This window comes from Lissotriton vulgaris, chromosome 4_1 (assembly GCF_964263255.1).
Source record: "Lissotriton vulgaris chromosome 4_1, aLisVul1.2, whole genome shotgun sequence".
In the NCBI taxonomy this organism is placed as follows: domain Eukaryota; kingdom Metazoa; phylum Chordata; class Amphibia; order Caudata; family Salamandridae; genus Lissotriton; species Lissotriton vulgaris.
In genome coordinates this window covers 1554402430-1554416023 of record NC_141691.1, presented here as the reverse complement: position 1 = coordinate 1554416023, position 13594 = coordinate 1554402430, and the positions used below count along the sequence as shown (strand labels likewise).

At 41.6% G+C, this 13594-nt stretch overlaps 1 protein-coding gene across 1 annotated transcript in view; it reads right to left on the bottom strand.

Moving 5' to 3' along the window:
* The window catches only part of CLVS1 (clavesin 1), a 460764-nt gene extending 451419 nt beyond the window's left edge, over positions 1-9345 (bottom strand). Inside the window, exon 1 of the mRNA XM_086965796.1 lies at positions 8726-9345. Within this exon, the coding sequence (XP_086821922.1) occupies positions 8726-9114 (389 nt within the window). The 5' untranslated portion in view covers positions 9115-9345. The remainder of the gene's footprint in view (positions 1-8725) is intronic.
* Positions 9346-13594: the final 4249 nt, after the last annotated feature.

The window sequence follows — 13594 nt, the reverse complement described above, 5'->3', positions numbered from 1 at the left end:
TACAAAAGGACTGTAAATGGCTGTTGATTATTCTGACTAGCAATGGATCATCATAACAAAAGGTGGGTTTTTGTGTCTTGAATATGTTAACATTCTGCTCCTCAGACATTTGTTGGAATGTAGACCATTTGCTATGGTCTAATGAAAGCACAGGTACTTCGGCTGCAGGGAAATAGAGGTTTGCAAGTGCTCCCTGAGTTTAGCACACGTGGAGATAATGAAATATTGGGGCTTTCTGTGAGGCATGTACATGTGTGGCTTAAGTTTAATTTGACAATTTGGAATTAATACTTGAATTTGTTTGGTGATTTTTGTATTTTCATTTGCAGGAAAAGGGGGTTTGCATGTATTACATCAGGTGTATATTTTTAACTAGCATTTTCCTAGCAATTTTCAAATGCCATTAATGTTTTGGGGATCATAACTTTGTCATCCTTTACTTTTCCGTGGTGCGATGTAGCAGGGTATTCTGTGAGACTCTGGAGTGTCGGACATGAAGGGCATTATGTGAAACTTGGGTCTTTTCTTTATTCACCAAACCAACACCATGAATTCCAAGAATGGTGCCAGGTGTCTCCTTGTGAGGTGTCAGTTTCCAAGATGGTGTCTGCCTATACAATGTCATCCAAGATAGATTCCCAATCCAAAATTAAGTAAATTCTGTTCCTGTGCTGTCAGGCCCTGTTTGAATCATATATAAGAGGCATTTCCAAGTGATGGACAAGTTGCAACATTCATTCCCCTTGTTAGGTCAAGCCGAGAGTCAGCACGCATGCGCTGCTCTGGTAGTCTTTTTGTAGTGGAGTATGTAATATAAGCTTTGCCCACTGTCTGCCCATATTTGTCATTGGCTTATGTCAATGTCCTTTGTAAATGCTGGCATCTGATTCATAAAGAGACTTGTTAGTCCCTCCTTAGTACCGCCTTGTTGGCTTTTGTAACCTCCCATCAGGACTGGACCATTTACGCGTGACCTTTCGATATTGCCTTCATTAGCCCTTCCGGAGAACCCTTTGCCTAATTAAATTTAAAGAGCACTGGTGGGATGCCAGCTTTAGCAATGGCCACCATTTAAAAATTTTTTTACTGGTATTTGCGGCGTGCTTCATGGGCGTCAGCTTAACTTTTAAATATCACCCCCACGCAAAGCGTGCCCTGCGCTAATCAAGAAAATCTCCGGATGCTTCCTCCATTGTTCCCCCTCTCTCTCCCATCCACGCCCTTTGTGTAGGTTGTATTTTTTAAATTTAATTTACATATGCAGTGTCCATTTCATGGTGTTTGCATTGTTTTTTACCGTATTGGGGCAGCCCTCATACTCTGTAGCACACGCACAGCGCTGCCTCTTCTCCGGTTTCAGCCAGTGCTCCTTTAGCTGCCCAACACCCGCCTTCACCACTTTCATATCAAGGGGGAGGAGCAAGAGGAAGGATCAGTGAGCCTCCCAGAGGGGTGGTCACAATGTGATTAAACTAGAAAGTAAAAACTGAAGACATTTGCATGCATAGCAGGTATTTTTTTTATATAGAGTTAATTAATCAAAATATTTTGTTACTTTGAGCCTGTTCCACATGCTACATATGCCCTCCTTGCCCCCTTGCACAGACGCTGCAGGAAGCAGGCGCTGTGTTAATGAGGGAAATCTTCTTGGATGCATTTTCCATGGCCCCTCCCCCCCAGTGCCCTTTGTGTTGCTTGCGTTTTTTAAGCGACACAGTCCTTCATGGTTCCTTAATATATCAGAGTTGGAAGTGACTCTATTCAATTCTAAATGTTAGTCTCATGATTAAAAAACAATAAAAACGTGTTTATTGTAAACGCCTTGGAGCTTGCCGGTTGTGAAGGAATCATGCAGCGTCAATATTTTGGCAAAGCGACCCCCTCTCAGGGCTATGATTTGTAACTGCGTTCCACTTAACGGTTTTCTTTTTGTTAAAGCATTGCACACTGCGCTTGTAAAGATAACATGAGCCCTCCAAATGGCCTGCAGAATTTCCACTCTCCAATGCGGCGGCCTACCGAATACAAGCTTTTTTAATGCAGTTGTCTTGCATTTGCAAGAGTTTGAGCTATTGGCATCGTAAATGACAATGCCTTTTATTTATGTGTTGTTTTTCAAAACCGATAAATAAAAGGCATTGTCATTTACAATGCCAATACCTTAAACTCTTGCAAATGCGAGACCTATTGCATTGCGAATGCTTATTCACCTTGCATTCTTCCCCCTTGTTACTATCCCCCGAGTTTTGCTTCTAATAGTTTGAACTTCTCCTGCAGTCTGCTCTGGGATATTTTGCCTGGCTCTTTGATCTTCACTGATTTCAGGGGGAGTCTGGTAATTTTCTAATCACGTCAGTATTAATCTTCATCATCAATTAGGATCTACAAGCTGGCAAGGAGTTTTTTTTTACCCTTTTTTGTTTATTTCTCCTTGGTGGAACCTCTTAAGGAGACACTTAACACGTTCGTGTCATGTCTACTATTCTGTGCAGGGTGGCAGTGTGGCTATGACGAGTCACCCTTTCCTCAAGCGATCAAGTAGTGGGCTCCATAAACCTCTCAGCATCTTCTCCGTAACAACAAGGAGCATCAGGGAGCAGTTACTTGGAGACAAGGAGGTACAGTATTGGGAGCAGATGCTTAAGATGCAGAGACACAGAAAGACTACTATTTGTTGAAGCAGGAGTGAAAGGCGAAAGTTCCTCATTAAATTCCTCCGCCACACATGTGCAATTATCCTGTTTTAGACAAACAGAAGACATTATTTGGTGCTCTAATTTTTCTTTAGTACCTCATTAAAGCTGCACACAATTTCACAACACACACACAAATGCACGTGTGCGCCCACACACACACATACCCACCTTTGTTTGGTCAATTACTAGCCTAGGACCCCATCATTTAAAGTTTCCCAATTTACAACTTTATTCAATATTGCTGCAGATCAACAGCAGGAAGCCAATCTACCTGTGGGTATTCACCCCTTGAGAGGCTTGAGAAAAAAGTTTGGCTAGTAGGACCAAATGTCAAAGCATCCACAAATAAATCTCTGAGGCAAAATAAGAAGCGATTTCAAAAATCAAATCAATACAAACTATGAAACAGACAGAACACTAACCTTAGTGTATTTTGTGAAGCACTCTGCACTTCTTATTTTTAAATATATAACCCTGAGGCTCAACAGGAAAAGACATAGACCATTATCATGAACATCGTGCACCTGAGGCAAACAATCATTTTGTTATATTCTCGTAGGAGGACCTAACAACTCCATAAAATGTGCACCCACTGATGAAACATGTTAAATGGTCGTCTGCAGTAATCACAACAAAGGTTTTGTGCAGAAAGCAACGAATAGGTGTATAAATGATAGAAACGAGGTACCACGCGTGCAAACCAAAGCACACAAATCCATTTTTCCAGACGTTGTTCATGATACAGCTGTTTGCATTAATATTGGAGTAAGATTGTAGCATATTTGAAACATATTTCATAAATAATCAAAGGATGGCACAGTTACCTTATGAAATTTTCAGATAAAATCCAAAATCACAGCAGGCATATTTTTAGTCACTAAATCCTCTCTCCCTAAACGTCTTTATTAAATTATGAAAAGATGGCACAATTAACCGATAAATCACTACAGGGTGCCTCTGTAACAGCATATAGTGGATAGAAGTCTATGGCAAATGTTTTGGTGTGAATATTCAGCCAGGGGGGTATTGTTACTGTTTTCTGAATTCTACTTATTAGAGTGAGGCCAAAAAAATATCAAAATCTCTAAGCCACCAATGGTTCTCCTGTTTGACTCCACTTTAATGACTACATGTTTCAAAATGTATCTCATAAATATTGCTCAAGCTGCATGACGCTTTGTCTGTGGAGAACTAGGGCTCAGACATTGTGGAGATATTGGAACACAGTGAAAGTGGGAAATAGCCATTACATTGCGGTTTTTACCACGCATTGCTATTACATCGCATGCGTTATAACGCATGCGATGTTACAACGCGTGATAAAAACCACGCATACCATTACATCGCATGCGCTTTTACCACGCATGCGCTGTAATGGCTATCCACGTCGTTGTGAGGAAACTGAGGCTGTTTCCTCACAACTACGTGAACATCTGACGAAGCAGGAAGCAGGAACTGGGAGCAGAGACGGACCCGAGGTGGGGGTGTAGCAACGATCTTTAAAAGGCAGCTTACGGTAACCAAAATCTTATCGGAGACCATAAATACCGTCGACCTATTAGGGATAAAAATCATTATGAACAACTCCTGTCTTACTATCCTAACAGTGTATTGCCCACCCCAAAGTACCTCAATGTTCAACGATCTCTTTTTTCCTAAAATATCAGACTTATGCACACGTTACAAAAACATCCTGGTAACTGGTGACTTTAATGTCCACTGGGATAAAAGTGATCAAGATCCGCTAGTCCAGAAATAACAGACCACTATGACCGCTCTTGGACTAGCACAACTTGTGGAAGCTCCAACCCACCTAAAAGGCCATACTTTAGATCTCATCTGGTCTTCTATGCCAAAGGCGGTCATTACAAGCATTACACCCTGTATCTGGTCGGATCACCACCTAATCCTGTACGACATACCGCAAAACAATTCCCAGACTAAACTCCCTTTAAAAACTAAAAAAGTGCGCCAATGGAAAAAAGTGAATTCCAATACCCTGGCCAAAATCCTGCCCAAATACAAACAGAATTCCATAATCCATCCAGATGGTACTGACCTTGACTCAAAGTATGATGCGATAACAACTACCCTCAGGCAATCAATTGATGAGTTAGCCCCCGAAAAGACACAAAAGTAAAGGGTGCAGAGAAAGGAGCCCCTTGGTTCACCCAAAGTCTACGCGAACAAAAAAGAAAGCTCCGCTATCTCGAAAGATGTTGGAGGAAATCCAAAAAGGACACCGATAGGGAATCATATAGAACATCGTTTCAAATATATAAAAAGCTGATTGTTTCAGCTAAGAAGGATTACTATGAGACACGCATAAATAACGCTACAAACATCCAGAGAGAAACCTTCCAAATCCTGAAAGAGCTAAGTAAGAAGGAGGAAAAGGCAGACATATTGATCGACTGTGATACCTTTCAAGGATATTTCCTTGAAAAAGTAGCGACCATCTTGTCTGATATCAAGAAGGACAATCCAGTCTCACACACCGAACAACTGCCTCCTTTAAACCCCTCAATCCCTATCTTTACCAGATTCCCCGAAATCGACCCTACCACCCTGAGACAACTTGTAGCATCCACCAAGTCAGGCTCCCCCGCTGATCCCTGCCCACCCGACATCCTCCGACTAGCAATTCCGATTCTAGAGGATCAGATCTTAGACCTCTTAAACACCTCACTAGCTACTGGATCATTACCAGCTTCCTTTAAAGAGGCACGCGTCAGACCCCTGATAAAAAAGCCTGGGGCAGATCCAACCAGCCTGAAGAACTACAGGCCAATCTCCCAGCTGCCATTTCTGTCAAAAGTACTAGAACAGCACGTGCTAAAATCCCTGTCATCCCTCCTGGAATCTCACCATCTTCTCCAGGAGCGGCAAGCTGGTTTTCGTGCCCATCATAGCACAGAACTAGTAATGCTGTCTGTACTAGATGAGCTTAGATGCATGGCTGACAGTAAAAAGCCAAGCGCCCTGATATTATTAGATCTTTCAGCGGCGTTTGATACTGTCAGCCATGCACTGCTCCTGGGCAGATTGGCTAGGTTCGGGATAGGAGAGCAAGTCCTCAAATGGTTAACAGCCTTCTTATCAGGGAGGACGCAGAGGATCCAGCTAGCAGATCAGGTCTCCGATGTGGGTACCTTAGCCTGTGGAGTCCCGCAGGGTTCTGCGCTCTCTCCACTCTTATTTAATCTTTATTTACAGCCATTGATAGAGTCCCTGGCAAACATGAACTGTAAAGTTTTTAACTATGCCGATGATACTCAGCTGCTGCTGAGTATCGACAACACACCATCGGCTCAGTCCATGGCCCAAGACATATTACGTTTTACAGTAAACTGGATGTCGTCCAATTTATTGAAAATCAATCCAGATAAAACGGAAGTTCTCGTAGTTTCAACCTCCACCTCCCCCTGGAATGATTTGTTTTGGCCACAAGAACTTGGACCCACTCCAAAACCGTGCCCTAGTGTTAAGAGCCTCGGTATGAAAATCGATCAGGAGCTCTCGATGGCTAACCAAGTGTCCGCTGTAGTTGGTTCTTGTACCAATTTGATCAGGCAACTGCGTAAGCTTGTCCCCCTACTCTCAAGGAATATGCTTCAAACCATTGTCTCAGCCACAATAGTGTCTAGAATCGACTACGGCAATGCGTTATACCTTGGCCTCCCAAAAAATTCATCCAACCGTCTTCAGGTCATTCTGAATGACGCAGCGCGCTTGATATTTGGAGTGCCGAGGCGGACTCATGCCTCCCCTTTGCTCTATAGGCTACATTGGCTGCCTATAGTACAAAGAGTCGAATTCAAGAGTATGTGCATCTGCCACAAAGCAATCCACGGACAGGCGCCAGCCTATATAAAAGATAGGCTTGAAATATATGAACCTAAGCGCGCCCTGCGATCGTCCGGCTCTTTTTTGCTATCCTGCCCACGCTTTAAGCTGGCAACAAAAGGAGGCAGATCCTTTTCAGTTCAGGCTCCTATCATCTGGAATAAGCTACCGGAGGCGCTTCGCAGAGAATCCAACCTTCTCCACTTCAGGAAGTCCCTGAAGACTTTACTCTTCAAAGACGCATTTACATCTCAGTAGTCGGTTACTAGCTTCAGACACTTCTATACTCTCATCTTGTTTCTTGTTGCTGTACTTGGTCAGTAGCGTTTTAAGACCTGTCGGTGAGTTGGCGCGATACAAAACCCAGTTACAAATTACAAATTACACGCTGGAACTACGAGGAAAGAGGTAAGGCTGATTGTGCTTGGGGTGGGGGTAGTAGTTTAGGGTAGGGTAGTGTAGTAGTGTTTCAGGGTTTAGGGAAGTGTAGGGGTGGGAGTAGTGTGGGTAGTGTTGTAGTGTAGTAGTGTTTTAGGGTTTAGGGTAGTGTAGGGGTAGGATTAGTGTGGGTAGTGTTGTAGTGTAGTAGTGTTTTAGGGTTTAGGGGTAATGTAGGGGTGGGAGTAGTGTGGGTAGTGTTGTAGTGTAGTAGTGTTTTAGGGTTTAGGGTAGTGTCGGGGTGGGAGTAGTGTGGGTAGTGTTGTAGTGTAGTAGTGTTTTTGGGGTTAGGGGTAGTGTAGGGGTGGGAGTAGTGTGGGTAGTGTTGTAGAGAAGTAGTGGTTTAGGGTTTAGGGTAGTGTAAGGGTGGGAGTAGCGTGGGTAGTGTTGTAGGGTAGTAGTGTTTGAGGGTTTAGGGTAGTGTCAGGGTGGGAGTAGTGTGGGTAGTGCTGTAGTGTAGTATTGTTTTTGGGTTAGGGGTAGTGTAGGGGTGGGAGTAGTGTTTTTGTAGGTGTAGGGGTAGGGTTGGTAATTACCTTGCAAACTTTAACCACGAGTATAGCTTTGCCACGCATACCTTTGCGTTGTAATGGCATGCGTGGTAAAGGCATACTCAGGGTAAAAGTATGCGATGTAATGGCATGCCGTTGTCATTGACATCGCGTAGTAATACCCGCGTTGTAATGGCACGGTATTAGTATGCAATGTAATGAAATGCATCCAGTGAAAGTAGTCTTGGGTAGCAGAATTGATCTATAATTGACAAGAGCTTTTCCATGGCCTGTAGTTGCAACACAGACCTAAAACTTCCCACAGTCTTTTTAAAATTAGTATCACCGTCAAAAGAATCATTCTTGTATATTTACGATCACATCGAAAAAAAAAAATCATTGTACGACAAGGAGAGAATTTCGGATCCTGAAAATTGCATCAAGACATCTTTATATGGCGCTGAAATCCAGTATTATCTTCAATGATGCCCATTCTGTCTAAATCTAGCCTTTAAGTGAATACAGATGTAAATATTTTGTTTTTATATAACACTTAATACTCTGCTGCACTTCATGCTTCTAACCAATCCCAGTTCTGAGCAATAAGAGAACAGGGAGACAGTGGCGTAAAACAATGTTACAGTATCAAATAAAGTGACGAAGAAGTGATTGGAGCACCAATCTCCAGACCATGGAGTGAACATCTCCTTGGTGACATCAAACACCATGGAGGGTCTGCCTATAGATCCTCTTCCCATTCCCATGTACCTTTTCGAACTGTTGACCTGGCTGCAAAGGGGCAGCCCATATCTTTTAGCATGCCATAATTTAATCCTGCAGATTGAATTCTATGTTAGACGATATTTAGTAGAAGAAATCAGTGAGTCATCACCCAAAACTGTTACCTGATATAAATCGTAAAACAGGTCAAAGAAAACCCTAAGTGTAAAAAGAACACATTTCTAATAAAGATTTTTTAGATCTAATTGGCAGTGTCATGTGTAAGATTTCACTAACGTGGCTTGATTGTCCTACGCCCATCTGCTATTTCCCTGTATTAGATTCTTCAATCAAGCCTTGCTACTGCCAGGAAATTCTCAAACGTGACAAGCATATTATATCCACAGAACAGGTTATAACTTAAAAAGATATCATGTACATTAGCAACAAGCACTCTTATGAGGCAATGTTTACAAACCAACCCAAAATGTAATGAAGTGTGTAAAAAAAGAGAAAGATTCTATCTACATTTACCTACTCTGATCCCAGTTGGCTGCAAAGATCAAGAGGATCTTCCTGCCGTAATGGTCTCGCTTTTCCAGCACCCCAGGGAATCCATCCATTAATGCACGCTTGATCCCGGGATCGTCTGGCTTGAAGTTTTTGAACATGTCCAGGTTCAGCTGGCGGTACTGGAAGTACTGAGCCAGTAACCTGAAGGCTTCCATTTGGTTGAATTTCCTGGCTCGGAGAAACCTCAATAAAAAGGCATCATCTGTACGTAGAAACCCAATGTCAGGTCTAGTGATAATCATGTCTTTGACCTGCTGGATATCCTGGTGCAATGTTTCTGTGTTCTCATTGAGTTCCAGGCGAGCCTTTTCAATAGTTTCTGGACAAAGCCCAGCTTGTAAGTGTGTCATCTTTACACACTGCTGCTTTCCAAACCAAAAACCTTTGATGACCCAGCAGGAAAAATACTGATCCCATCCAGCTTACGGTCTGCAGAGAATGCGATCCATGAAAATCTATCCCGATAAGAATTTTCGTTAAAAACAATGAAAAGAGAAGAACAATTTACATCCTTGGCAGAAAGAGCAGAACACTGTCCCCTATGGAAGAAAACCCTCTGCGATTTGATTTAGATTGAATCCCTACAAAAGCAAGAAAAACAAAATTAGTTTAAATCTCAAAATAAAGTACAACACCCCTAATGGCTACAACAAAACTGATAGGCTGTTTACATGCTTAATTCCCACTTTGATCAGATGCTGCAGGGAAGTAAATAAGCTAAAATCATTAAGGCACACACTGCTTGTGACAATGAGCTCCTCTCCTACAATATTGCTTTCCTTTAATACCTTTTGGCAAGTACAAGTGTATCATCCTGTATCATCCTTCAATGTGGATTACATGAGAACTGTCACCTAAAGGCTTCAGATCATTATACAACTTCATTCAAAACATCATACATTCCTCTAGAAAGGTACCTCAGAGGTAAACTGGAACTCATTGAACTCTTGGGGGCACATTTACTAAAAGTGCTTGAAAAAATGTTTAATTCATCTCTTTGAGAAGAAGCACAGTTAGTTCAGCAAATTACAGTGAATCAGCTATTCCGATCTTTATGCCAGATGTACAACCCTTTTTAGCTTTTGCAAATGGGAAATCGGCCCCTTTGTCACTGGTAGAAAGTGTTGAGGTATATACGGACCCTATTTTGCACGTCAGTAACCTATTACCGACTCGCAAAACAGGGTTTGCGAGTGGCTATTACGAAGGAAGGGGGTGCCAAGGCCGTCCCTTCCTAAAAGCTAGTTGACCTGGTATGAATGATTGCTTTGAGACTCCTGCCCCTTTATGATTGCATGCAAGATTTTTTTAAGAGCAGAGCAGGCAGTTTGAAAAAGGGCTGCATTTGAAAAAAAATTGAATTATTTAAAAAGCAAACACAGATATAGTAGTCTGCCGTCCACAGCAGGGCACCATCCCCGTAATATGTGAGATGTCAAAGGGGTCACAAATACAACCTACCTCATCAATATTAATGAGGTAGGTCTTTAGTGAACCCATTAGGAATCTCAAACAGTTTCTGAGACTCTTGAACAATATATTTTGCGACATGCAAAGTGTGAGTCGCAAATTGTCGTAATTTGCGACTCACAACATGGAAATGTGCTACATCTGGCCCGAGTTCTAAAGACCGATTTGCTTCCCAACAATATCTGTCCTGATGATGACCTTGATAATACCAGGATCGAAATATTGTCGACAATATAACAACAGACTGGGCTCATTGAGTGGGGAATTTAACAACATGATTGCTAATAGCATATATGCACTAATTGAATTTCCAGATGGTAGTCAGTTATTTGGCTGCAAGTTCACACGTATTTACATTTAATTGTTCTCTGTTTGACCACTTGGGACACTAAATGCTTTTTAGTTAACTATATTAGTGATTACATAATGTTGCTTGTTGGTTGGCTTTGTGAATTATTAGAACCACATTAGTTGAAAACTGCCAAATTTACTTTGCTTACAAATACAATATATTTGGGATAAATTAGACCATAGTGAACAATTGTTGCATTGACATATGATTACCGAGGTTCCTAGTAGCATTTTGGGCTCCCCCTACACTTTTGTACCATAACCTGATATGAGAACAAACGGATGCAATGTAGCTGCCTCAGAAAAAGTAAATCGTTTTTATGTCATGCCTTTTCAGCAAAAATTCTTAATCAATTTAAATGCCTAGGTTTAAGACTATCTCTTTGGGTCCCCAAGAGACTTCGAGACTTACTTGCTAATATCTTACATTTTTATGAATTTAAGTTTTAATAAGTTAGCTGTCATACAATATTTAATGGAAGATAGTACTAATGAGATGAAGGCCAGAGATCTCAAATCCTTATTATTGTGACCGTGCATCCTCATCAAGAACTGTGCGTCATCCGCATATATTAAAACCTCAGTCATAAGAGAGGGCAGGAGGGTCGCCAACAATCTGATATAAAACATAAAATGGATATGGAAGATTTGCAACCCTCGCTGCACTCACCGGGGTACATTTCTTGCTCCCAATTCAAAGATGTCTTTTCCAAAAGCCCATTTGGAAAGGTCAGCAGCAAAATCAGTTGACCATTTCCAATATCATTCCATTCCACACAGGATTTTTTGCATGAGTGTGATCACTGCAAACTTTAAAGTATTGGGGACCATGTCAGTCTTAAATGAAGCATACAGTGGCATTACCAAGGAGTCATAGTAGATCAAAGATGTCTTTGAGTATCATTGCAGGAAAAGGATCCTTCAGCAAGCTTGGGAAAAGGATTCTCTGAATGAAGGCTGCATGCAAGCCACTTTCAGGCTGACTGTACCATGCTGGGTGCAGAAACAGTACTCACATCACAATTAAACTTGATGGGGTACGGATGTGCGGTGATTGTAGTGAAAGGGGAGAAGCAAGATAGATTTTCACATGGAGACACAAATGTACTGGCTGCCATGTGGTTTGGAAATCCTATGCTGATTTTGAAGATCTCTTTGGAGGTGTTTTAGACTTTTGATCCAAGGGAAAAAACCCATAAATATTTTTTTAAAAAAAAGATTTAATTGTGATAGCTTCTCAGCTATTACATTGGTGTTCATCCCTGTAGGGAAATCGACTCTTCGTGTAAAATCAGCAGACTGCGAACCTTGAAGTTCTTTTGAGGCTTGAAACAACAGTGGTGACACTATTTGATACAATTTCCTCTGCGGCTGCTGTGATGGAAATGTTAAAATCAGGGAGGAGGATGGTGGGTTCCAAATCATTCCTTGATTCACCCTTTGTGGTAAGATGTCAGACACAATATGTAGTGTCTTGTGTATTATAGCGGCCGGGACCCTTGTGTTCCCTTATGGACTCTGTAGTCTAGTGACCTAAGTGTTTGGGTGTGGTTGATAAAATTTATGATGCAGTAAGTTTCAGTTAATAGTTACACTCTAAAGAATAAAGACGTATAACACAGAGCTCTATGTGTGGTGTGAATCATTCACATGCTACCAGGTTGAGGAGGACGCTACACAAGTGTCTTGAAGGATTAGGGTCATACTGGCCTAAAGAGCAGTCTGCTAGTCGCTGAAAGGCTAGCCTGACAGATCACGGTATGGACTGTTTCTTTTTACTGTATGTGGGCCAGTTTTATGGTCTGTTGGGCAGAGATGTATTGCTGAATTCCCTAATATTACCACAAACATTGTCTACAGCAAGCACAAATGCATGTAGTCTCCTATCTCTTGTAAGATATCTCTACAACTCTCCTGTACAAATATAAAACTGCCCTGATTTACAAACCTGGAGCACTTTTTTCAGCTATGTGATTCGCTAATGGAGGCCATGTTTAACCGTGTGCCTGTTATCTATTTTATGTCCCAGTCTGACCCTACGCAAGAGTTTATTAGAAATGGATTTTCTGTTTACTGTTGCATTTACTGGAGCTCTTCTGTCATCTGTGATAGCACCATCGTGCAACGAGTCAAGGCAGTAATTAGAGTATGCCAGAAAAACACACTAAAGTGGAATGGTGTGGCGGGAAAAAAATACCGATGGATTTATCCCAGCACTGTGACTGGGGGTGAATGTTCGATTGATTCAGCATTCCGTCCATCATCTTTTCTTTTTGCAGTAAATGCACTTAGGAATAACAGCTTAAGTGGATCTTCAGGCCTGTGTATAAATTGTGGCATTAGTGGGTAAGGGAGTGAGCATCCTTGCTTCTTGATGGTGAGGGCTAGAGGTGATGCTCCCTAGCATTAGGTAGAAGCCAGATATCTATATCATATAAGTCTTCCTATGATTGCCAGATGTCCTATGATGTGCGCTAAAAAGTCACATAGTGTGACATATGGTGTTTTAGTGTGCATTGCCTTACAAACGAATGGTTGTGAAATGCCAAATGTAGCTACGGTACCTCCCTGTGGTGGAGTGCTATATTGTACATAGCAGCTTTACTTTTACTAACATGGGAATATACATTACCTTTGTGCATTGGATGGGATTTTTACTCATGTGTATTTGGTTTTTGGTAATGTCCTTGAATAGATTGCATCTTTATAAACATATCTGATTCATAAACTGAACGAATGTTACCCTTTACTAGAACTTCCACCCCCTATGAGCTAGTGGGGGCTGGTAAACTTTGAAAGTGGTGGTTGTTAGACCAAATCCTGAGCCTTACTGTTCTTACACAAGTACAGCATAGAGCAGCTAAGGAGGGCTCTAGGGTTCTTCATCCGAGAACTTTCATTTTAATAATGGGGTAAAATTATGCATTATCGAGCACAAGTTCTAGAATTAATTGACAAAAAAAGCAATAGTTTGTACAGGCATCTCTAAGAAACACTTATTCAATATGT